Source organism: Zingiber officinale, chromosome 11A (genome assembly GCF_018446385.1).
Source record: "Zingiber officinale cultivar Zhangliang chromosome 11A, Zo_v1.1, whole genome shotgun sequence".
Lineage (NCBI taxonomy): Eukaryota > Viridiplantae > Streptophyta > Magnoliopsida > Zingiberales > Zingiberaceae > Zingiber > Zingiber officinale.
Window position 1 is genome coordinate 2,314,498 of NC_056006.1, and position 26,695 is coordinate 2,341,192.

The 26,695-nt window shown below is 34.4% G+C and overlaps 2 protein-coding genes and 1 pseudogene across 5 annotated transcripts; 2 read left to right on the forward strand and 1 right to left on the reverse strand.

The window, feature by feature from the left end:
- Window positions 1–1,615: 1,615 nt before the first annotated feature.
- On the forward strand, window positions 1,616–5,430 carry LOC122032597 (N-acylphosphatidylethanolamine synthase-like). Of its 4 annotated transcripts, XM_042591907.1 has the most exons (7): window positions 1,616–1,996; window positions 2,975–3,102; window positions 3,563–3,648; window positions 3,751–3,888; window positions 4,640–4,752; window positions 5,047–5,197; window positions 5,319–5,430. In XM_042591907.1, the coding sequence occupies exons 1-7, from the start codon at window positions 1,776–1,778 to the stop codon at window positions 5,340–5,342; spliced, it is 861 nt and encodes a 286-aa protein (XP_042447841.1). In that variant the 5' UTR covers window positions 1,616–1,775; the 3' UTR covers window positions 5,343–5,430. The 4 variants fall into 4 exon arrangements, 3 of the variants coding, with proteins under 3 accessions (XP_042447841.1, XP_042447842.1, XP_042447840.1); XM_042591908.1 differs by lacking the exon at window positions 5,319–5,430 and having other exon boundaries at window positions 1,619–1,996; window positions 4,677–4,752; window positions 5,047–5,187; XR_006126145.1 differs by lacking the exon at window positions 5,319–5,430 and having other exon boundaries at window positions 1,620–1,996; window positions 4,136–4,752; window positions 5,047–5,082.
- A 3,856-nt stretch (window positions 5,431–9,286) lies between these two features.
- Window positions 9,287–21,588, forward strand: LOC122030986 (annotated as a pseudogene).
- A 1,074-nt stretch (window positions 21,589–22,662) lies between these two features.
- Window positions 22,663–25,292, reverse strand: LOC122030834. Its single transcript, XM_042589878.1, has 2 exons — window positions 24,778–25,292; window positions 22,663–23,053 (listed from the first exon to the last, which is right to left on the reverse strand). The coding sequence occupies exon 1, from the start codon at window positions 25,252–25,254 to the stop codon at window positions 24,805–24,807; it is 450 nt and encodes a 149-aa protein (XP_042445812.1). The 5' UTR covers window positions 25,255–25,292; the 3' UTR covers window positions 22,663–23,053; window positions 24,778–24,804.
- Between the last annotated feature and the right edge of the window lie 1,403 nt (window positions 25,293–26,695).

The following is a 26,695-nucleotide window of genomic DNA, read 5'->3' on the forward strand; positions in this document are numbered from 1 at the left end:
GTTGGGTTCGAGTGAGTCCTATTCTGGATAGCCAAAATCACTCAAGCGAGCGGAGCCGGAGCAGAAAACTCGACCCGAAGCAAGCAGAGCTGAAGTTGAGACCTGGAGAGAATGTCAACAAAAGGTTGACTTTCACCTTCAGGCCGCTCGGAACCATTCTGGGCTCCCGAAGTAGTCTGAGGCGCTCGGAACCTTTCCGGGCGCTCGGAGTAGTCCGGGGCGCCCAGAACCCTTCCGAGCGTTCAAAGTTGTCCGGGGTGCTCGGAGTAGTTTGGGGCGCTCGGAACCCAAAATTTAGCTAAATTCGACGCGGCACGTATCGTTGTTTCAGGGATAAAATATTATTCCATTCTAGGCGCCTGGAATCCTTCCAAGCGCACCGAGCAAGGTTATATAAGCAACTCTGCTCCTAGACACTAACAAGAACGAGAAATATCCAAACAGCACTTGTGCGCTTTTACTTTTCTGTTTAACTTCGTCTTTCTGTGTGTTCATTGCTGTAAAGAGGTTTCTTTTTCTATAGGAGATTTTTAATGCGCTTTAACTTTCTTAGATTAACAGTATCCCCGGTTGTAACCATGTAAATTCTCAGTGTCTTTTTCCTTTTAGTTTCTTTATTATTCTTTTATATAAGTGTTTATTTTAATTAAGTTATAAGTTCGAGAAAAGTTAATTTGCTTGATTTGTACAAGGATATTCAGCCCCCTTCTAATCGGCCGCCGAGAGACCTAACATTCCATCTTTATCACAGGCAATTAGAGAAAAAAAACCTAACTCAATTCATTGAAAAAAAACTTTTGTTTACCAGAAAACATAATTAGTTATTATCTTTTCTCCGAGGGGGAAAAAAAATAAAAGTTCGAAAACAAACCTCATGTTAAGCGCTCAGTGGTGATTTATTTAGATGCTAATACTTAGTGTCTGGAATTTTCAACTCTTTAAATATAATGTCTAAATTAGCGATTGAATTTTGATTGAGTTACTAAATATTAAATATTAGTATATTAATTTAGCCATTAAAATTATATTTTAATTAATGATTGAAATAAATTTAGTCACTAAAATTAACAATTGAAATAAATTTGATCGCTAATTTTAGTGACCGAAATAAACTCCATTGCTAAATTTATGACCAATTTAAATTTTATTTAAAGATTGATTTTATTTCAATTACTAAATTTAAGGATATGATTTAAAATTTAGATGAGTCAAGAGGTGGCTTGGGAGGGAGAAGAACAGTTCGTAGCATAGAGAGCCGGAGAAAAGGTTTTAGGATATATAGTATAAGTGTACTGTTATGCTTGCTACAGTTGAGAAGTATAGTAATTTTAATTACATGGACAAACTGAAAAATAAAAACAAATATAGCAATTCTTTGTTATATAGCTCTTTTCTCCTAATTTGTCAAATATTTTAGTGTTTTTTTTCATTGAATTTTTCCTTTCATATTTTTAAAATTTGAAATTGAAAATTGAAAAAGTAGAGTATATGAATCAGAAATCAACAACAAATAATAATAATAATAATTGTTATTAATATATTAACTTATTTTATCTATATATATCTTCCTTGTATCTCGATATATATAGGGAGGATATGGGCCGGGCTTTTGGTCTACCAGCCCTAGTCTAATTCTTAGCTGAATAGCTTGAACCTCCCGACGCCCAGCGAACACCGCAGCCGTCGTGGTCAAGAGGAGACTTCCGAGTCGACCGACCTCCTTCTCCCTGTAGATCGAGGGTCGCCAGCGACGGACGATCGAGCTCGGCCGCGGGATGGGCGGAGGAAGGAGGAGGATAATGGAGTGGGCGGGGCGGGCGGAGCACCTGGGCGGGATCCCGCGGGCGCTGACAATCTTCGCCGTGGGAGCCTTCGCAAAGACCGTCACTTGCTTCCTCAACTCCACCTCCGTACACAACCCTCAAACACTCATCCGCCTCGTCAAATCCCGCCCTACCGGCGTGCCCCTCCTCACCGTCAGCAACCACATGTCAACGTCAGTCTTTCTCTCTCATTTTACTTGCTCGCTCCAACTGAGCTCGATGGAAAAATAATTTGCTAGGATTTAGAGAGCAATAGTATTCTATGCATCTCAATATGATATAATGCATCTCTAGAGGAGTGATGATACAATACTGGAAAATGCATATTCAATAAGAAATTATGCTTCTAGGATAGTAAAATGATTAGATGCCCAGCCATGAACATTGTGATAGCCAATAACAACACTCTAGAACAAGAGGAGAAATTAATACGTGGCTTTGCAGTCAAAATGGTCGGAACAAGAATTAGTTTATCAGGTTATTTACCCTATATTATTCGTTTGTTAAGATCAGTTTTAAGAATATTTTCCCATGATTGATCTCGCCATGTGGTCATGTCTTCACTAATACAAAGATCATTTTGTTTACTTAGTTCGGGATTTCCTGTCACCATCTGACTTGAGTCCTATAATTTTCATTAAACATGATAAGAAGAGACCCTGATAGTTTGTAGTTAAGGAAATTATGCTTAATATTAAATTTTACATGGAGATTCACAATCTAGAGAAATTGTTCTGCAAGTGGAGCTGTCTTACAACACGCTAATTTTTGGTTATCGTAATTTTTCCCCATGTACTATCTTTGTCATCTGCCTCTTTAAGGTAAGTAACTTGAGCTCTTTTCTAATTCAACATATGTAATCAGAATCTCTCCTGTCTCAGCCAGTAGTATTAACTATTAAATGAATCTGAATGTTTGTTCTGATATCTGAGCAAAAACTTTTACATCAAAAGGTTTATGGATCAAGTACATTGTGATTACACATGACAATGAGTAGAGGTTCATTATTCTTGTGCTTCCTGTATTCTCATTATTGATTTGTCACATTATTTTCTTGTTGAACAAATCAACAATATAGTTTATGTACACCATTTTTTTTTCTCAAAAGTGATAATATTTTTTTTTCTAATTCCTTTTGCATCATATAGCAGATTGGATGACCCACTTATATGGGGTTTTAAGGGTTTCCCAACTATGGATGCAAAACTTGCAAGGTGGGTTCTGGCAGCAGAGGACATATGCTTCAAAAATAAACTTCTCTCCTACATGTTTCGCATTGGTAAAGCTTGTTCCACTTTGTAGTAGTATTTAGTTATAGTTTTTCATACATCAACATTTCACTATTCAGCTGCTATCATGTAAGTTGTATCATTCTCTTTACATGTATAAATAACAAATCGTATTAAAGAGATCCTCTCTCTATATAAGAGGAAGTGCGCATTTCCGAGTAACAACTCAGATAACTTTATTTATCAAAAGAATTAATGGTTTGCTTTTAAAATTTTCTACTTCCTTAGATTAATGTTCTTTTTCCTCCCTGTTTCACATATTGCTTTTCTTACACAGTCCCATTATGACAGGAAATTTAATTGACATTAAATTTTACTCCGCAGGCATTTCTCTAAGGTTAAAATAAGATGCTCTATAATATTATTTCACTTTCATATCAACCATATTGGTGGATGTTTTTCCATTTATTTTAATTATCCATTGGAAAATAATGAGAATTTAATTCACAGGAAAATGCATACCAATAAACAGGGGTGGAGGAATTTATCAAGAACATATGAATGAAGCTCTTGAAGTGTTAAGTCATGGAGGTTGGGTATGCTTCACTACTTTGTAATATTGATTTCGTCATATCTTTCTTTTCTTTTCAGGAGTACCTGGCTAAAGTTTTCCTGATGGTATTATTACGTTTTAACAGTTGCATACATATCCTGAAGGAAAAGTGTCCCAACTTAGTGCTCCTATTAAGCGTTTGAAATGGGGAACTGCCAGTCTCATTGTTCGTGCACCAATCACCCCTATTGTTTTACCTATTGTCCACTCTGGTTTTGAGAAGGTATTGTTCATTCTCTATTGCCTTTTCAAATTATTGCAAACCTAATTATTTTTGCATAGATGCTATTACTACTGATGTAACATTACATATAATTTAATTTAGGGATAACAATGATATTGTCTACTCCATGTAATCGGGATTAGTATTACTTTTTGATGAATGGTTCAGTAGATTAATTATTTCTCGCATTTAAGTCTCACTAAACTTTGGTTATTATTTTCTCCATTTTCAAAAATTGAACTTACAGGTCATGCCCGAGAAATCATTCTTTGGAAGGCGGCCCCCGGTACCTCTATGTAACAAAAACATCAGGATTGTAGTCGGTGAACCAATCGAGTTTGACCTAGGAAGGCTAAAGCAGGAAGCTAGGAAAGTTACTCAAGATGCACCTTTCCATAGTTTAGGATGGCCAAAAACTTCTGCAGATGGCCTGGGAGAGGCTTCACAGCGATGGTTATACAATAACATATCCGATAGGATTCAAAGAGTGATGGAGAAGTTACGGACCATTAAACTCCCGGCTTTAGAAAACTCGAGATAATAAAATTTTCACTATAGTTCCAGATTTAGGATCTCTCATATTGATCCTTATTCTTTTAAATGCTATATGTATAAACATTCATATTTCCTCATTTTTGTCTAATTTTCTTAGACATTCAATCAATATCCTGGAGTTTCTATTTTACAATTCTTTGCAATTGCTTTAATGAACCTATATTGTTGACTAAATCATTCATAACAAAATGACAAGCGTCTGAGACATCTTCTCTGCCTTCTGGGAACATTAGCACATGCCCTGCAAGCATCATCAATTCATCCATTCAGAATGAGTATGACAAAGGGAGGAGCCCACCAGCCACTCAGGTGCTTCACTATCTGTACAATTGAACCCCATTCCTTATTGCATGAATCATGCATGCGCATGTGTGTGAAACATGAAGAAAACAGTCTAGGCACATGCAGTGTCTTAATCCAGTGGATTTCTTCCTGATGCCATACATGTATTTCAGTTTAAGGAAATCTATGATTATTGAATAATTTCCTCTCTATTGAAATTTCTTTTCTTCCAAGTGATCTTTGATGAGGTAATGTCATTAATGAGGAAGTGGCTTTTTTCTTAAATATCTTTTCTGAGCAATTTTGAGGAAATGTTGGCAGGTTTAAAAGGAGGTACCTGGCTGTTGTTTCTTTCTCCAAGCTCAAGTTCTGGGTATCCATCACTCAAATAGTCATGGAAAGTAATTGCTCACTAGCCACCATTAGCGTCATGTGGGAGGAGCTAACTTCATGCTTTTGGAGTCTATCTCAAGTAATCTCTCAACTACTGGATTAAATACTCCATTGTTGAAATAAATTCTTTGGCTTTACACAAACGTCTTAAGATATATATTTTTTATCTGCTATGTCTTTCTTGCTTCTAAACCCCACAGATGCTGAAAGAGAAACTTCTCTAGGAGTATAAATAATAGTTGCGTTTGTTTCTGTCTTAAAAATTAACAGTGAAATGATTATTCTATTGTCTATAAATTTTTGTTGAACAAATAATTTTGTGTTGTATTGCAACAATAGATCCTTTATTTTATTTCAAAGCAACTACATCTTATCTATTTTTGTTTTAAAATGAATATATTTAATGTCATGTAATTCTTCAAAAATGTATATAATAGATTAGCAAAATAGATAGACTAGACTTGACGATCATGAGTGAATTAGTTTAGTCATGTGGGTCTTGATGAGTACGTTGAGAAAGGGGATTGTGACCCGGAGAGAAACAATGATGAGCATCTGGACTTGGCTTAATAGATCAATCACATAGTTTAGAAAAATCGCATGAGATAGACAAATTAGAAAAAAATTACAAATTATAATTATTTTATGGATGTGATTTATTTAGTAAGAATAATTATTTTATTTTTGTCTGTGAATCAAATTTACAACAGTTTTTTTTTTTTTTAAACTCATGGCTCATTCAACCCAGACCTCATTCTTATAATCCAATTAATTTTGAAGACTACTATTCATCCCTATAGAAATTTCTTATCAGCCTCTAAAGATAAATCACGGAAGTTTACAGTAAATCTGCGGTAATTTATTTTTTTTACTGTCCATAAAGTTCTTTCTTTCTCAGTTGTTAATAAATGACTGGGACATGATCTGGTACCACACTGGGAATCATTTATGAACTCTCCTGTAGGATGATCATACCACAAAACTCTCATTATTTTATCTTTGATTCTCAATGTCTAGAGTCCGAATAATATAAAATATTTGTTCTTTAGGGGCGATCTAATGGTTAATGGTTAACGTATGAGATAGTATGATATATTATTATTATGAGATTTGAAATTTAAATTTTGATAAAGTCGAGATAAATATCTTTTTTATGTGTTAGTCACTCTTCCAAAAAGTAGTAATTGTTTGTGATTTATCTCCTTTGTGTTGATTCTGAGACGGAATGACAGGGGTGTTGGGGGCGAGCATATTCGTCTTTTGTTACCGAATAATATAAAATATTAATATTTGAATTTGAATTTGAATAATATAAATGATATTTAAATTTTATTTACAATTCTAAAATACAAAAAATTATGACTTAAACTTATTCAAAATAAAATTCGAGGCACGTTCGAATTGTTCGTGTATAATTAAATTATAAGTTTAAAATGAGTTAAATTTAAATTTTAACATACTTAAATTAAAATTATGTAAAATAATCATAATTCCATTTGAATTTGACTCGTGAGTAACTCATTAATAATCTAACAAAATATCATATATGTGAATACTGTTAAAAAAAAAATATTGTACATATTTGAGTTTGATTGAATTTGATAATTTTAAATACGAATTAAATATTTTTAAAGTTGACTCGAAAAATTCAAGAATAGGTTCGATTCATTTGCATCACTAAATAGATTTACATATATTCAACTTGTAAACATAGTAAACTCTATGGAAATGGGCCAAGATAAAATGATTTTTTTAAAAATAATTTAAGTACATTGGTTTTCAATTCATGTGATAAAAGGTGATTCGTTCGTCCTCAGTACCCTATCAACTCGTCTCTAGATCAACACGGAGGAGATAAATCACGGATGACTATTAGTCATTAGTACAAATGGTCAAAATATGGAGGAGGTTATGTTCGATCACGTCGAGTTTCGATTCCAAAATCTATAATATCCTATGTCTTAATCATTGCATCGCCCCAAAGAGACACATTGATTTTCAATCCAACTAGTTCGAGAGGTTGTCGGTCCAACTCCATACATCAGCTATCAAATAAATTTGGAAGCATGAGCGACTACTCTTCCCATAGCCAACGTTCCAGATTTTCCAAATCATTAACGGAAAATGCTTTGAATCAAAATTCACATATTTGAGCACTTTATGACTATGACAATTTGTTACAAATTAATTCTGTAATTTATCGCTTCACATAATTTAAAGACGGCCGGTAAAAGACACCTTCGCAATGACCTTTGCTGTTAAAAAGGGACACAGTATGAACTTTTTGTCATTTGGGTGAAAGCCTTTTCAGATTTCAATAAAGATTTTTGCAAAAAATTTTGTCCAATTATTGACATTGCGGAATAATAGTTGGATTCCACATGCAGTTTGTCTTTTATGCCAGGAATTATAATAATAATAATAATAATAATAATAATAATAATAATAATAATAAGTCGTGTGATGGATTGTAAGACAAGACACTCAAGCAAGCATAAGTTATCTGACTGAGTAATGACCGGCCATGGCCGGACACTGATGCAATGTTTTGGGGTATTCCACGGTCGTGTAAGGCATTAGTTTACTGGGCCGTCTGGTTCAATCAGAATTGATTTTGACCGGACCGGTTCAAGGTTTAATGTCGGCAGTTACTCCTATTTTGTTTTGAAAATTATGTCTTACCATACCAACTTAAAGATTAGTGGGTTGGATGTGGACATGTATTCCATTATATTTGCTTGTGAATTAGGACACAATGATTAGAGAAGTTGTTTATATTTTTTTTCACCCTAATCTTCTCTTTATTGTGCCATTTGCCATTTGCCATTTGCATTAGGTTGAAAATAGGTTGAAGGAATTCTTCTATTTTTTTTGTACCTCTAAATCTCTCTATATTGTGCCATTTACCCATTGATATATGTTTTTTCTTGACCCGATGTGAAATCCAATTGTCTATGAGCATGTTTAAAGCTGTCAGACAGTCCACTCGTCATCCAGATAAGTTGGAAAATCTCTAACCTAGTTCAAGCCAAGGTAATTGCAAGTTAGGAGAATCAATCTATCAAAAATAAAAAAAAAATCCTTAATTTTATCATTTCATAAATAAATATTTCTAGGCCAATCCGAGTTCTGCAATCCACGCCAACACTCCCATTTAGAATTATTTATAAATAGATTAATAAAATTTTAATTTAACTCGTTTAATTTTTTTCACGGGGCTATGTCAATCGTGGTGGATCAATTCAAATTAAGACCCTATTATCATTCTCTTATTTTGATAACTTATATATTTTTGTATTGTAATTTTTTTGATTTCCTTCCTTAACCTTCTTATATCAAATCTGGATATTATCATTTGTGCCCCTCAAGACTATGATGCAATGAAAAGGTGTTCAATTGTTACCCAAATACCTACAACTATGACACAACGCATATGGTTAATTTTTTAAATATTTTGATATTGTCATTCACATCTAAAATTATTTTATGTTTAGAGTTTCTTTTTCTTTCAATTTTATCATCCTTAACCATTTCATTTGATTTTAGAATATTACTTTATTGTCTTCCTAATTTAAACTTTCCTCACCCATTCAAATATTAAGTTAATTTATAAGAAAAATCAAATTACTAAGTACTTTCTAATATTTTTTAATTGACACCATATATTCAATTATTCAAACTGATTAATTCTAAGATTGATCAATTTAATTTTAAAATTTCTACAGACTATCAAAGATAGATTGGGAGGTGTTTGTGATATTCTACCCAAATTCATTTTCTCAAGTCCGCTACATATTAGAGGGAGACTTTTCTATAATTCAGTGTAACTGAATCTCAATCCTAAATTTATGGGATATGTCCTTGGAGATTTAATCATTGTACCATTATCTCGGAGGCTATTAAGTAGTTTCTCCTGCACTATAGTCCAAATGGATTTACACCTTAATTATTAAAATTTTATTTTTGAATAGCTTAGGGTCTTATTTGAAAAAGACGAACATAAAATATTCATTATATAAATAAAAAAAATAAAATTTACTCAATTAATTAATTTTTGGCTTAGGGAAAAAAACGAAAAACGAAAAACGAAAAAAGAAAAAAAAAAAAAAAATGAGAAAGCGACCTTCGCCTTCAAGTCTCTCATTTGCTTCTTCTTCTCTCTCTTCCTCTATTTTTCTGTGATTTCTTTAATCCTCGTGACCCGCGACGTCTTCCCTTTTGGCTACTTCGAATCCGGCCTCCCTCTTTAATGCCGTCCGATTAGATCTCGACATCTCGTCACGGAGGAGACCAGAAAAGCGGAACCCAACGCTGGCAGCAGCGGCGGCGGCGGCGGAGGCAGCAGCCGACGAGGAAGAAGGAGAGCGGATTGTGTTGTTCGCTGCTGTCGGTGAATAGGGTTTGATTTCTTTATTTGCTCGCTCGCCCGCTCATTGTGCGGGTGGGGCATTCGACTTCGTGCCGACCACATTTGGGCCTGGATTTCGTCTTCTCGGTTTCCAAGGCGGTGACTTTGTTGCCTGATCTCTCATTTTCGTGATGACCACGAGTTCCCACCTCTCGATCTGTTTCTTCTCTTCTGGAGGCGTCCAGTGTAAGCTCAGGGTTCGTTGTTGTTCGAGCTGATGCTTTCTCTAGATTTCGGCTGTATTTCTGTGGCTAATCGCAGTGATTTTGCAGAGTGAAACAAATCTCGTGCTATAATATCTCTTGTGGTTACCAGAAGATTCCTCCTTTCAGCAACGATCGTTTATATGAATCCTTCCGGGACTTCATCTAAAGACTTCTTTTTTCTGGTCGGCAGGATTAATGTAGCATGAAGTTTGTTGTTCTTTAGAATCATCTCCGCTTCTGTTGGAAGGCAGAAAATTAGTGAGCTGAATCAACGGCAGGTGGAGCACAAGGAGGAAAGGCTGTTGATATCCGCGTAAATGGCTATTGATAATCCCTCTGCAACAATACAAGTTACTAGACCAAGCCAAGCGTCCTTTAGCTCCAGCAGTGACAATATGACACCTTTGCATGTCTCTGCTGCCAGCGTAAATGGGGATGGTTATGACAGTGATGGATCCTATTTTGCTCCTCCGTGAGTTGATACTTCCCCTTATTTTTTCATACGACACGAGAATCAGGACAAAAACTCAATTCTCTCAAATTTTTTTTCATAGTTTTTTCTTAATAATTTCAGCTCGGACTCCTTGTGTCATCATACCAGCTGCAAAGAAAACTTAACTTAACAACCTTTCACTTATTGTTTGAAGTTCTGAATGCTTGTTTACAAATTATGGGTGGGAGTGGGTTATACCGATCTACAAGTTTCCTCACCACATTGATACAAAGATTTGTTTTCTTTCTGCATCTTCTATGAAGAATAATTTGTCCAAGATGAAACAAGTGGTCCGATTAATTTTTTTAGCTATTTTCTCATCTTTGAACCCATAACTTCAATTGATAGGGTGTTTGACTCTCTTACCATATGTACCTTTTTGTGGTAATAATCCAATTGTTAACTTTGGTATATTTTAGTAACTTGCCAGGATCAATGATGAAAAAAAATGTTATATTTGTAGCTACAACTCAGTTTCAATCATTAGCTCTCATTGCTTGCTAAATTATGATAACTTACAAAATCTGACTGTGTTGTATATCATATACCTTATCCAACATGAGATGTTCACTGATTTTTCGGCCTCATTCTCACACTTAGCTCTGCAATAAGATTTGTAGTTCTACAAGGTCTGTATAAATTGGTCGTCTGAATTTTCAGTTGAACTCCTTGAAGGAATTATTGTGCAACATAGTAGTTGATCTATCTCAGTCAAATATAGGGCTGTTCTGCCTAGCAAATCTCATTAGTAAATTAAGCAAACATTGTTGCTCATTTATTTCTTTTTCATTGTCACTCAATTCACATTTTTGTATTTATTGTATTTTATAAATTCATACATCTGAAGCCTCTAGTAAAGCTGCTTAGCTTCCAGCTTTCCATATGCTTGTTTCCTGATGCGTTTGCTTTTGTTTTTGCAGCACACCTAGAACTTTATCAATGGCTCTACCTGCCGAGCTTGCTGGGGCTATATCTTTAATCGATAGGTTCCAGGTATGCATAGCAATCTTTACCAACTCTGTCATTATAGGAACAGGTGTTCCATAATCCTTGACCGTTTTAACATTTTGTTGTTTTTGTGCACTACTGCTTAATTTTTTTGTTTGAGGAATTCTTTTGTTATGTAAGATTGTGTTGGTCCCGATAGCGGCCGGCTAGAGGGGGGAGAATAACCCTGCGATAAAAAACGAACCTTCTTCGAACTTTTATAGCGTAATTAAATCTAATACTTGCATAAACGGAATTAAGAAATTAGATAAAGGGAAAGAGGCATAATCGATTTACTTGGTTATAGTCGGGGAGGTTGTTAATCCAAGGAAGTTAAAAGCGTACTAAAACGCTTCTTCAGGTGGAGAAGCCTTTTTACAGCAATTTGCACACTCAATTATAGAACAGAACTCAAGAAGATTCAATTACAAGTGTTGTGTTATATTTCCTAGGTCCGGGGTCATTTTATAGCCCGTGGAAAATCTTATCAAGGCGTTAGTGGATAAAAGTTTATCCCAACGACAAAATCTGCTTGGTTGAAGGCGCCTTCCATAGGGCTGGAAGGCGTCTTCGTACTATTTATAGAAGGCGCCTTCCGAACAGAAGATGCGGAGGCGCCTTCAACTTCCTTTGAAGGTGCCTTCGGCAGTGCTTACAGGCACGTTATGCTCTTTTGCCACTTCAACCGCCTGGGTGATTTCGGCCAATCGGAATAGGGCTCACGTGAACCTTTTTTCCGGCCTTCTCCTCGAGCAGGCTTCTGCTCCAGTTTTTCGTCCCTCGGACTGTCACGCGTGTCCTTCTCGTCCGTCGGTGTACTCTTCTATAGCACCTCGTCCCTCAGACGCACTGAGTCCGTCGACTCTCTTCCGTGCTGTCCTTCTCGCTAGCCGTGTCTTCCGCTCGACTTCATATGCTCTTAAGCTCCTACACACTTAGACACGGGGTTAAACACTAACAGGACCTAACTTGACTTGGTTGATCACATCAAAACTACCACGTGGTACCAACAGATTGTGCTCACTGTTTTCAAAATTATCAAGGAGTTGTTCCCATTGGGGCAATGAATGATCTTTTCTTTATCCCATAAGCGTTTCATTGGGAGCAAGGAAAATACATTACATTTCAATCATTTGTGTATCATTCAGTCAACTTGTTTAATAATATGCTTAACATGGTCCAAAGAGTAGGCATTGTGGTATTTGTGCTTGAGAGTTTAATCTTCAGTTTATATCATTGCTCCTGCAACTACATATCTGGTCAATTTGTTTGGCGTTAACATTAGATAATTTCATCACATTTCATAAATATTATAGTGATATATCTAACATTCTATCTGCAACTAGCTGGACCATTTAACTTGATAATTGTTTCCTTTCGACAATCATTTTGATTATATCAGTGTCAAACTTTGTATTGTAAATTGTTTGGGTGAATTTTGGATCATGAATTGTAAGGTTCAAATAAAATTATTAAATATATTGAAAAAGAATTCTACTTTGTTTGTAATTATTTTGATATTGTAAAATATGCAACTAATATGATAATTTATTTAGTAAAACAAGCTGATGTTGATCCATAACAAGTATGTATAGGATTATTTTTTATAATGGTGACAATGGATAATTTATTTCCCATTTAATCCGTGTAAGATTTGAAATGAAACGAACAAAAGAAATTCTATCTTTGAATGCTTTTGATATAGAAAAATCATCATTGGTTGGACTCTTGCTATCAATTGACTCTTGAAAGCATCAATACAATTGAAGAGAAAAAAAGAGGCAGGCAACGACAATGCAACTGAACAAGAGACATGGAAGATAACTATGACATAATTATATAATTTACCAATAGTTTCACCCTCATTGTCATTTTGTATATCCATGTGAGATGTCTTGTTCTCATTCGTTATTAGGTGTTGAGTCTAGGCTGTTGTCAACTTTGTGTCTCTTGTGACAAGATCTACTTCTACGTCACCTTTGACTCTGAGATTCCACTCTTCTTTTACTTTAATCATAGAACATAAGATTCATCTCTACTCTCAAATTTATAAGAATTTTGATTCAGTTTTGAATATATTGGGTTTGATTTATTGCCTTATTGAGTTATAAATACTTTTAGCTGGTTGGATTTAACTTCCGTCGGATTCATATGAAATTAAATTCATAAGGAATCACTCAATCAAACCAAACCATCATAATGAAAAACTATCAGATAATATCATTTTAATCAAATGACAACTTTAGTCTACATTAATGGAACAATGAATACAATTTACACTGGAGCTTTTTGTACTTGGCATGCATGTTATTGGTCACTTTAAATTCTCTCTCACAAGATGATATGTGTTTCTCTTGTTATTTGCACTTAATTTACTTGTCTCTCCTCAATATCTTATATTTTACCTTCCTTTTTAGGTCGAGGGATTTGTGCGATCCATGCAGAAACAGATCCAATCTGCTGGAAAACGTGGGTTTTTCTCCAAAAAATCTGTAGGTCCTCAAGTTCGTAAAAAGTTCACGTTGGAAGATATGCTTTGTTTTCAAAAGGTGAAGCTTAGCTGAGCAACATAAGCTTAGACATAAAAAGAAACATTCTCCTTGGAACTTATTTTGATATGCTAAATTATGGTATGGCAGGATCCAATACCTACTTCGCTCCTCAAAATAAGCAGTGACCTGGTGAGCCGTTCTGTGAAGTTATTCCAGATGATCTTAAAGTACATGGGAATTGATTCTTCTGATAAAATAACGCCATTGAGTGTTGAAGAAAGTGTAGACCTTGTTGCAAAAATCTATAAGCATACTCTGAAGCGTTCTGAACTTCGAGATGAACTTTTCGTCCAGATTTCAAAGCAAACTCGTAATAATCCTGATAGGTATCTGATATAAGCTTGTTAAAGATAAATACATGTTGAAATATATAATTGAGTTTTCAGATAATCTTGATAGGGACAAAGGAATCCTGATAATGTTGAAATGTTCATTGTTGCAGCAAGTCTCTAGAAAAAGCTTGGGAGCTTATGTATATATGTGCCTCTGCCATGCCTCCAAGCAAGGATATTGGAGCATACTTATCAGAATATGTTCATTATGTGGCTCATGGGTTGAACTATGAGCCTGCCATACAAACCCTTGCTTTGAATACATTGAATGCATTGAAATGTTCTGTAAAGGCGGGACCTAGATTAGCCATACCTGCACGCCAGGAGATTGAAGCTCTGTTGACTGGCAAAAAGCTTACAACAATAGTATTTTTTCTAGATGAAACTTTTGAAGAAATTACTTATGACATGGCAACAACTGTTGCTGATGCTGTAGAGGTAATAAAGGATTCTTATATTCTTTTCCATTTGGGGATTTTATACCATTCATTAATTATTTTTCAATCACACTTAACAATGCATACAAAGATGTCCTCTTGTTTCTGTTGTTTTATAAGCATGTTATATCTTTAGTATGTTAGAAATATCAAACAATAATTCAATTTAGTGTCAGCAGAAGACATAATTGAAAGTTAGATTATTTCTAAATCTGAATGAGGATTAAATTCATTTTTTCTAACAAGGACACACTATATTAGCATTGTGACTGAGAGAATGAATGAATAAATAAATGTATAAAGAACTATTGAATTACTAGTCATTCAACCGATTGAGCTGTGGAATTGACAATCGACTTAATTATGGTTAGGGAAGCATGTCTCAAGTTAATTATGTGAGTGCTCTTGGCTTTGGCTAATTGTTGTGATATTTGGTTTTCATATGTACCTGAAATATCTATATTATTTATTTTAAGTTAATATGTGTTGTTAAAAGTTGAAACATTCTTCTTGTAGGAACTTGCTGCAATTATCAAACTATCAGTTTATTCCAGTTTCAGTCTATTTGAGTGCCGAAAAGTTGTCAATGGTTCAAAATCTTCTGATACTGGAAATGGTAACTATTTCTTTAAAAAGATTTGAGTAATGCAAAAACTTTAGTTATTAAATACAAACAATTATGTCCGCTATTTTGATCATAACTCCACTGATCAATCTTGTTATGCATGCAGAGGAATACTTGGCTTTAGATGATAACAAGTATATTGGCGATTTATTGGCTGAATTCAAGGCAGCTAAGGATCGTAGTAAAGGAGAGATTTTGCATTGCAAACTTATCTTCAAAAAACGATTATTCCGTGAATCAGATGAAGCTGTAGCTGACCCAATGTTTGTACAATTGTCGTATGTACAGGTATATCATCTTGATTGAAAACTGTTTGCAACTTCAATAGTGATATTAATGTTATTTATGTTCCAGTTACAACACGATTATATGCTTGGAAATTATCCTGTTGGAAGAGATGATGCTGCTCAGCTGTCCGCCTTACAAATTTTGGTTGAGATTGGGTGTATTGAGCACCCTGATTCATCTATGTAAGTGTTTCATACCTCACTATTGAAAACATATATAGCTTTATTTGTCAATCAAAGGTTGGTAGTAGATTTTCTTCTAAGTTGATAATGGTTTTGCAGTGAGTGGATATCACTTTTTGAAAGATTTCTTCCTAGACAAATTGCCATTACGCGTTCGATGCGAGAGTGGGAGCTTGACATCATATCTCGCTATCGATCCATGGTAACACACGCCTTTCACTTAGACATTGTTCTCATTTGTCTTTCTTTCCTATTTCCCAAGGCTAGAAATTGGCTTCATTTTTGAGTGGAAGTTGTTATGAAAATGTTGTATAACCCTGTGGAATTTCAAATATGTTGTTCTACTATTATTCTTCATCTATAAACTAATGGATAAGGATTGATATTATTTGTTTAAGACACCTTATTTAATGTGATATACATTTATTTTCATGTTCCTCTATATGATCATGCATAGCATATACCAAGAAATGTTTCCGTGTTGACCATTTGTTGATTTTTGACTTGATTGTAAACCAAATAACACGCTTCAATATTCTTATAAAAGACCTTTGCAAAACATTCTTTTACTAATATTCGCCATAACCATTCATTGCTTATTTATATTTGTGCTTTCTGGCAGGAGCACTTGTCAAAAGATGATGCTAAACAACAGTTCCTTAGAATCTTGAGAACTCTTCCTTATGGGAATTCTGTTTTCTTCAGTGTACGGAAGATAGATGATCCTATAGGCCTGCTACCTGGACGAATTATTTTAGGAATTAATAAGCGAGGGGTTAGTTAAAACATATTGTGGGTTATGTTTCTACTTTTTTGGGGCTCATCTACTTTAATTTGAGGGGAATGAATCAATTGCTCCTTATGTTTTAGGTTCATTGTCCAGTCAGTGCCAAAGGAGTACTTGCACTCTGCAGAATTAAGAGATATTATGCAGTTTGGTAGTAGCAATACTGCAGTATTTTTCAAGATGAGGGTTGCTGGTGTTCTCCACATTTTTCAGTTTGAAACTAAACAGGTTTTGGTGTATAAATCATTTTTCCCACTAATTTTGTTTGCGTTACTTGTGGGCTCTCTCTATTCTTCGTATTTAATACTTTCCTGAAAATGTTAAATTTCATATATAACATTTGTTTTTTAGGGTGAGGAAATATGTGTAGCGCTTCAGACACATATAAATGATGTGATGCTTCGTCGATATGCAAAAGCCCGCTCAGCTACTGTTGGAGCTATTCAGGGTGATTTTTCTCATTTTGGTAAAGCACCATCCTTAGATATGCACGAAAAGCGCATTCAAGAGTTGTCCAAATCAATTGAAGAATCACAAAAGAATGTTGATAGAGTAAGTAATCCATTTGATCATATGTTTTCATTTGATGTTCTATTTTATCATAAATGGTTTGTCCAGATGATGATTTCTATTAATAGTATTGAATCCACTTCTGTATTCCAATGGTACCATTCTCTTCTATAGCTTGGTACAAGCTTATCGCATAATGTAAGTTATACATGCTCTGCCTCTACCATGCATCATTCTGATCATATATATCAAACCTGATGCAAGACCACTGCACTTATTATACCCCCCTTGCATAAAATAAAAATTTTACATTAATTACTTCTTTAACCTTGTCAACTACTGGTCACATGCTAGGCATCTTTAAAATCAAAATTTGGTACATCTACGAGTTGATTCGTTAGAACATATAAAACCAACTTTAAGATGGTGCACAAATCTCCATTGTCCTTTGGTATAAGATCACATCTCGAAAATTGTATTCAAATTTGTTCTTTAGAAAAAAAAAAGGGTTAGTGAAGTAGTTCATTAGAAAAATCCCTGATTATGATTTAGCACGTGTTGCTGATGTTTAATTTGGATAACAAGTCATTACAGTGACCAAGCAACAAAGTTCTCGAAGTACATAAACATTCTTTTCTTACAACATTTTCCTTTAGAATTTGTTAAAAAAAACCTTTTTTGTGAATTGATTTTTGTTAAGGAATGATCTCCTTGCTCTGTACCAACAGTTGTTACAAGAGTTGCATTCAAGAGAGAAACAACAATTAGAGATGCAGGAGGAATTAGAAATGCTTAAAGAATCATTGAAGTCAGAGAGGCAACATCTAAGAGATCTAACTTGTGATTATGAAAAACTCAAAGCATTATTTGATGAAAAAGATTCTGCATTGCAGGTAATCCCTTGTGAATAGATAGATATTGCTACTTTTTTCTTCTAATTGATGTTAATTGTGGAATCACTGGTCCTGTCATTCGCATGTGTATCCATAGTCTTCATTGGTGGATAAAAGTAGTTTGGAGGCTGAACTAGCAAGAATGAGAATTAAAGAGCATTCTCAAGTTCAATACAATCATGAAGAATGTGTTGATACCAAGGTATGTAAAGTCAATTATGAGATTTATTTGGTTCTCATTCTTAATTTTCACTGGTTATTTTATCACTTGAAACAAACATTTATTTTGAATGTTACAACTTGGGTCATTTATTCCATATGCTCTTTCAAAGATGTTGAAAAAAACACAAGAGGATTTAAAAGCATGCATTAAGGAGTTGCATGGATCAAAAGAAAACTATAACAGTTTGCTGAAGGAGAAATCTTTGCTTGAACAAAAGATCCAAAACCTTATGGAAAAGAACAGTGATGAGGTATTGATCCATTATTCATATGCTTTTTTTTCTTCAAATTATGTTCAATTTTACTATGCATGATCTTGTAGCCAGTAGCCAATTTTGACATTCTGAGATGCACAACTTTCCTAATTTCATTTTTCATTTGTCTTCTTGCTATAAGATAATATTTAACTTAATTTTCATTGACAACAGAAGAATGAGCTAGAAAAAAAATTCACAGAGGAGAAAAGGATACTCAAGATACATATTAAAGAATTGGAGCTAAAATTACAAAGTGCCATACACGATGTGAATATTGCTAATGCCACTATCACCATAAGAAACTCAGAGGTAGATGAATTACAAAATAATTTAAGAGAGCTGGAAGAATTGCGAGAATTCAAAGAGGTATTGTCTATCTCATATTATTCTATAATTAGTTTCTTATAAAAAAATTAATCTAGCATATGCCATGGAGACATGGTTTTCACTAGAAAAATCTAATGCATTATGTTCCACATTTTATTGTGATAGGATATTGATCGGAAGAATGAACAAACTGCTTCCATTTTAAAGAGACAAGGAGCACAAATCATTGAGTTAGAAGCACTTTACAAGGAAGAGCAAATTTTACGGAAGAGATATTATAATACGATTGAAGGTTTTATTAAAATTGAAATTTGACTATGATTTTGTTACTATTTTCATAGTTTAATTGTACCGTCTCACAATGATAAATTATTCCTTAATTGTTAACTTAACAGATATGAAAGGGAAGATAAGAGTGTATTGTCGTTTGCGCCCTTTAAATGAGAAGGAGAATATTGAAGGGGAAAAGGCTATAGTTTCTGCTCCTGATGAGTTTACACTGGCACATCCTTGGAAGGATGAAAAATCGAAACAACATATCTATGATCGTGTGTTTGACGAAAGTGCATCTCAGGATGTAGTTTTTGAAGATACAAAGGTGACATATTCTTTAATGTTAAATATGTTCTGCTAAATAGATTTATCCTTAATGAGGGACAACCGTATGGACATGTTTTGTTTCTCATCCGTTTTACTCTTTTTATGTAATTTTTTATTGCATTTCATGTATTAAATATTCTGTAATCAATGTGCAGTATTTGGTGCAATCTGCTGTTGATGGGTACAATGTTTGCATATTTGCATATGGTCAAACTGGGTCTGGAAAAACATACACGATCTACGGTTCTGAAAGCAATCCTGGGCTTACTCCAAGAGCAACTGCCGAACTTTTTAGAGTCATAAAGCATGATAGCAACAAATACTCTTTTGCCTTAAAGGTGCGTTCAAAATTGAAGAAATGCAAATTTTGCTTCTGTTATAGTTGCAACATTTTTAACAACTACGTAAATTAATTCAATTCAAGAAATTGAATTTGAGCTGTTTGTACAATTGAAATATTATTTAAGACTTTGGTCATTTCTCATCAGAAGTTCAATTCTTGGTTGCATGTTGTGACCGCTAAACTTTTGATTATTAGTACTTGAAACTTTATAAAATTGGATAAACAATGACATTTTTAAAAGTTTGATTTTGAAACTTTAGGCTATGATTTTTTTTATTTATTATTATTTGAGCATTTCTCTCTTGGTTTGTCTTGATATTTGACAAAAAAAAATTGTTGTTATTTCAGGCTTATATGGTTGAACTGTATCAGGATACTCTGGTGGATCTATTGTTACCTAAAAATGCAAAGCGCTTAAAGTTAGAAATAAAAAAGGATTCAAAGGTACCATTTTTCTTCTGTCTTTGATATCAGAGTTTTGGTAGAAGCATTTAGGTTTTATATACTCTGGTCTCCCGTTTGATTAGACATTTCAATCAAAGCTCCATCTGGCATCCACTATTAATAGTATTTTGTAGACTATCTATAATGTTGTTTTCACTTGCAAACAAACACAACCATGATTTCTGAAAAAAATTTATTCTTCAGATCGAGCCTACTGAAATTTATGGTTTTTCATTCTGCAGGGTTTGGTCTCAATTGAGAATGTGACAATATTGCAAATTTCTAATTTTGATGAACTAAAGGCTATTATCTCAAGAGGATCAGATAAACGACATACTGCTGGGACACAAATGAATGATGAAAGTTCCAGGTCACATCTAATACTATCAATTATTATTGAAAGTACCAATCTTCAAACTCAATCTCTTGCTAGAGGAAAGGTACCCAGATTCCTTCTTTTGAAAAAATTATGTTATACTGGACGTTTATGATCTATTTCTCACTATGTTTCATTATAGAAATTCATTTATTGATCACATTGGTGTTATTGGATAAGCGAATCAATAAAGGATTTGTCCCACAAACTAGTATTAGACATATCTTTAAAAGCTATAAAAACACCAAATGCTTAGCTGGAGAAGAAACAAAATCTCCACTATATTTGAATTTAGCTTCTTTCAGTTCTTATTGCTACTCAATTCTGTTGCCCCTTGTTAATTTTCCCTAAATTTACAGCTTAGTTTTGTGGATCTTGCTGGTTCAGAAAGGGTTAAGAAGTCTGGTTCTTCAGGAAATCAATTGAAAGAAGCGCAAAGTATCAACAAGTCTCTCTCAGCTCTTGCAGATGTGATCGGTGCTTTATGTTCGGATGGACAACATATACCATACAGAAACCATAAACTCACGATGCTTATGAGTGATTCCCTCGGCGGCAATGCAAAGACTTTGATGTTTGTGAATGTATCTCCAGCAGAATCAAACTTGGATGAGAGCTATAACTCTTTAACGTGCGTATGCCGTTTTCTTTCATTTGAGAAACATTTATAATGTGCAACCGATGTTTCTGTCAAACACGACATTCTCTAATCTTTGTTTGATTGTGTTTTCCAGGTATGCGTCGAGGGTTCGATCAATAGTGAATGAACCGAGCAAGAACATCTCCTCGAAAGAGGTTGCGCGTTTGAAAAAGCTGGTGACTTATTGGAAAGAACAAGCAGGAAAGCGAGGGGACGACGAAGAACTAGAAGAGATTCAAGAAGAGCGAAATTCGAAAGACAAATCTGAAGGTGGTGGTCGGCTTTTCACTTAAAATGTAACATGTCTCCCCCATTGCTTCAGTTTTCCCTACAGCACAGTGAAAATGTTCTACAAAGTTGTTGTACAGCCAAAAGACTACACTAGTTAGATCTCAATTTATAAGAGGAGATGATACTGCCCTTCTTTTTTAAGTCAGAAAGTATCAGTTAGAAAAACCGTAAAAATATGATATATTGAGTTATGTAACAAGTTGTTAGGCGAGTTAGATTTAAAAGACATTTGAGTTTATATATCAATAGAACACTAGTTTAAGGTACAAATGAGCAAGCCGTTTGCGAGCTGTTTAGTCAAAGCTCGACTTGAGCTTGGAGTTGATCAAGCTCGAGTCGGCTTGTTTAACAGTCAAGTTGATCTCGAGCTTATTTAATTTTGGTTTGAGTTCGTTATATACAATATATTATTTTTATTTATTTATTTAAATATTGAATAATTTAGTATCATGTAAGTATTAGGTAAAATTTTAAAATTTAGAAGTTTATTTTAAAAGAATCAAACCGTTATTATTTTTTGATTTATAATATAAATAAATTATTGTAAAATTATTTCTATTTTAATTATAATTTTAATTTGAGCTTTTCAAACCGAGTTAGATCATGTGACTAAATTGTCAATCCGAGTTTAAATTAGTAAGCTCAATCGAGCTTGAGCTGCTTAGTTTATTTGAGCTTGAGATGAGATCAGCTTGAGCTTGGCTCGAGCAGTCATATTATCTATGATGACAAAAGATGAATATGCTTGTCCTAATACTCTTGTTAATTTATCTTAGGGTAAACATGGAGGAGGTAAATTACGGACGATTATTAATCTTTAAAATAATGACTAGCACATAAGGGAAGTATTGAGCAGCCATATTATCTACCTCCAACATCTGGTGGTCAATAATAATAATATTTTTTACTTTTTTAAAAAAAAAAATTGGAAAGAAATTTTATTAGTTTTATTAAGTAATGAAAATGTACACCTCGTGCGTGTTCAAAACTGGCTCATTATTTTAAAAGACAATTTAGTAAGAAAAACAATAATAATAATAATGAATTAGGTAATTTCAAATATCAAATTTGAAATAACTAGGTCAATTTTATTAAAATTTTCATCGACTGTTAAAGTAAATCGGAGAGCGCTCACGACATATAATCGAGAAACCTAGTATCCTGTGATTGCGTATCCCATTTGAAAAAATAAAATCTCTGCTAATACGTCGTAGTTGGAAATTGAACCATAGATATATGTGTGATAACTTAATACTCTTTTACCTCAACCCAGGAAAAAAAACACAAAAAAAAAAAAGACACGTTTAAGTGATGAAATAGTTGGTTGTGGCAGGTGAACTATAATTAGAGATTCTCCTTAATCAAAACATTAATTCACGTGCACAATAGATCAATGACAGGCTATAGTATCTAAACATCAGATTCCCTTAGAATAGTCAAGTAATTGAACAGATTAAAAAAGAGCAACCTCCATCTCAATTTCTTCATAAATACAGATAATTGTAATATGTGATTTGAAGAACATAGTGCTCATCATGGAGCTTTAAAGAAGGCACCTTTATGTTTGTCTTTGATCATCCATTCCATCTCAACTTCTTTACAGATACTAGTGAATGGAGTAACCCCCGGCCAACCATGGTAGTCGTAAAACTAAAAAAGATGCAATGTGCTTTCAACGGAGAGTGATTTTCGCGTTGAGCTTGCCATGAAGAATCAACTAAGAAAATGCCTTCACCTTGATGAACAAGTAGGAGGACCAAATTAGATGGGATCACATATCCTCCATTTTTCAATGAGATAAATAAGCATAAGCTAAACTAAAAAAAATTAAAATACTTCGAGGTCATGGCTAAAAAAACAGAATAGAACATTAGCAGGCCATCTCCAAAGTCGCATCAATTGTGCACAAGCCTGCTAGTAGACCTCCAAAGAGCATCTAGATGGATAAAACTAACAAAGGAAATCCCATGTATAGTAGAAGAGAAATTACATTGTCATAAGAATAATATACTGCCTAATTAGCACATGAACAATTGTATTTAGTTGTAATGTCTCTTCTTGAAGGAGCCTTAGCGCAAAGGTAAATTTGTTGTTATGCGGACCAGGTTCGAGTCCTGTAAACAGCTTCTTGCTTATAATAGATTCATTGTGGTCCAACCTTTTTCCAAGAGGAACTTCGTGCACCGGACTACCTTTTAGTTGTAATGTCTTTTCTCTAGTAATCCATCCAAATCTTAGCACCAAATCAAATAGTATAATTAATTAGTTCTTTTTTGTACTATTTTTTAAAGTGTTTAATAGTACTACGTATTTAAATAATTTGCTATTTGTAACTACTACAACTAGTGGTTTCAGACCTACTGTCTTCAAATTTCCCTCCCAAATTACAGTGTTCCATAGTTTCATGCCTCACTTTACTGCACCCTAAGAGAACCTTGTTAGAACATACCAATGAAATAGATAAGATACACAAGACTTGGTCAGAGATGGCACCGGCTAGTCAGTTTCCAGCCGGCTGGTTGCCGGTTTCCAAGGTTTCATGCGAGACTGTTCAGGTTGTTGAAGTTGTGCATTGACCTTCTGTTGAAGAGAGGGAGAAGAAGGGGGCGACGGGCAACAGTGATGGCAAGGAATTCGACGCCACATGTGGCAAACTCATTCTATGCTGAGGCAATAGCAGATTGCTTGGAATTCATCAAGCAGTCCTATGTGCCAATACCGATGGATTATTGCTACTAATAATGTTTTTAGAATCAGATCTGCGGCCATGCCTATTTACCTGTTTACCTTCCGATTCTCAAGCTAATCCAGTTAAATCAGTTGGTCTGGTTTGATTTTCATGGTGTATCAAGTCTTCAAACTTTTCCTGGCTACTCAAGTTTCTAAAATATGAAAATATTCAGGTCTTTTTTGAGGAAAATTAATTAGTGCCATAAAAAAAATGAATATATCTCTTTCTGATATATTGTTATGGTTAGAGATTGCTCATGTTAATTTTAGCATCACAAGAAAGGAAAAATTGGTTTCTTTTTATTCTAAATACAATTGTAACTCATATGTTAACACAATTATTCTAAAACAATTATTTAAAAAGTAAAAAAGAAAAATGAAGATTTGATACACTTTTAATTGGTTTCTCTCAACATAGTTTTCTGTTTACATTTTCTAATTTTATATTCTATCTATGTTTCATAAATTTTTGTTCTTATGTCGAGAAAGATTAAGCATCATTTGTCTAAATCATAAATTTTATGCTGTTCTCACAAGCATTTAAATTGAACATCTATAGTTTCAAAGCATTGATGGCCATGTACTCTCACAACTTGTAGGTCAAAGTTGGTATTAGCATTGAAAGATTTATGTTGTTCTCACAAACATTTGATCGAACACCTATAGTTCAAAACCATCGATGGCCATGTTGTTCTCACAAACATTTAATCAAACACTTATGGTGCGTACCAGATGAACTCAGACGATCGGAGGGGATCAAGGTCGTCCGCCGTTGGGATTATCGTGGATGATGAGGTTGACGCCGTGGGAGCGAAGGGCGTTGAGGATGGCCCAGACCTTGGTCTGGTTCTTGAACCCCTTCTTGGCCACCTCCTTGGCGGCGTCGGCGTGGATGGGCTCCCGGGCGAGGCCGTCGACGCGGAGGCGCATGGCGAGGACCTCGCCCACCGCCGCGGCCGCCTTGGCGTTCACCGTGCGCCCGCACTCGAGCCCTTCCTTGAGCGGCTTCTCCACCGACGACGCCGTCGCCGCCACGCGGCCCAGGCGGCGGTCCACCACGTTGGCCGTCACGTACTTGAGCGAGATGAAGAGCCGGAGCACGTACCGGTTGCTCGGCAGCGGAGGCCGCAGCGGAGGCAGTGCCGGCGGCATCAGATCGGCGCTTAGTCGAACAGGGGACAGGGATACGCGACCCTGTTTTGTCATTCCATTTCGGGCCGCTGTTTACGACGACGGAAGCAAGGGGACAGAAAAGAAAGGAGAGAAGGTCAAACCATACTGTTCTGTTTCAGTAGACCGAACTGATCATAAATGTAATTTAAGAAAGTCTAGGCGCAAGTTTAAAAGAAGCAACAGAATTGAAAACTTTCGGGACAAAAGTGAAAATTTTCGGAATTTAATACATACCATAAATGGACTGCTGTGTGACAGCTTGCTGTCCTCATTTGGTTCCGTTGGGCGGAGTTATGATAGTGTGATAAGATATTTAGATTATTCAAATATTTAAAATTTGATTTTTAATTATGATATATTATTCTCAGGGTGTAGCGTAGATGATGAATGTATGATATTTCTAATGTAATGATCAAAAGTCAATTTTCAAGAACTGATGACTTAAGATTTATCTTACCATATGTCTATAGTCTGCGTACATATATGTACCTCGCTCTATATCCGTGAGCCCGGTACTGAGGAGGCGCTAAAATAACGAATCTATCTTGATATGTCGCCACGTGTGCTTACCGATTCACCCAAATGATAGGTGGAAAAATTTTATAAACTAGATTGATCATCCCAGAATTAATCATTGACATTAACTAGATTTATTATTTTATTTACTTTGATGATAAATAGAGAAACTATATAGAGCTAGATCGATCATCCAAGAGTTAAGATCCTCTCTCCCCAAAATGGCGTGTCCTCATATCCCCTCGTCGATCGGACGGGTTAAATCATATCTCAAAGATGCAGTGCACATTACGAGACCATCATGACCTTCTGATCAACGATGAGACATGGGGACATATCATTTTGGAGACAGAGGATCTCAACTCGGTCATCCAAAAGTAATCATTGAAATTAACTGAAATTATCAATTTTTTTAAACATGATTTGATTTTTTTTATGACCGTTAACTTGAGTTTGAGCTGTAAGTTGAGCTCGGTTTTAACTTTTAAATATTATTAAACTATCAATTTAAATTTATCTAATTATCTATTATATTTTAAATTTATTTGTTTAATTATTATGTTCGACTATATAAATTTATTTATTTTATTTATTTATTTAGTAGGATGAAAATAATTTTACTATAAATATTATTTTTGAATATTTTTTATGAATATTATCCATAAATATTAACAAGTCAAATATATGTATATTTAAATTTATCCATTTAATTTGATGAGTTATTTGAATTTATTTATTTAATTAATTTTATATGTATTGAATGGAAATAAATAAATTTTTATTAAATCGAATATCAAATTTATCCATGAATATTTATTCATTTATTACGAAACATTGCATGAATTATAAATTTGATTTAGAGAAATTATAAATTATTTTAGATTTTTTATATTTAAAAATTAAGGACAATTAGTTAAATTAGTACGTATTAAAGAAAGGGGAGAGAGTTGAAACAAAC

Bases quoted from the DNA above. Each gene is read 5' to 3' on its own strand.
- LOC122032597 (XM_042591906.1), top strand. From the start codon at position 1,776: ATGGGCGGAGGAAGGAGGAGGATAATGGAGTGGGCGGGGCGGGCGGAG. The intron at 3,649-3,750 runs GTATGCTTCACT...ACGTTTTAACAG, and splicing joins TGTTAAGTCATGGAGGTTGG to TTGCATACATATCCTGAAGG. The intron at 3,889-4,135 runs GTATTGTTCATT...TTGAACTTACAG, and splicing joins TCCACTCTGGTTTTGAGAAG to GTCATGCCCGAGAAATCATT.
- LOC122030834 (XM_042589878.1), bottom strand. From the start codon at position 25,254: ATGACAAAACAGGGTCGCGTATCCCTGTCCCCTGTTCGACTAAGCGCC.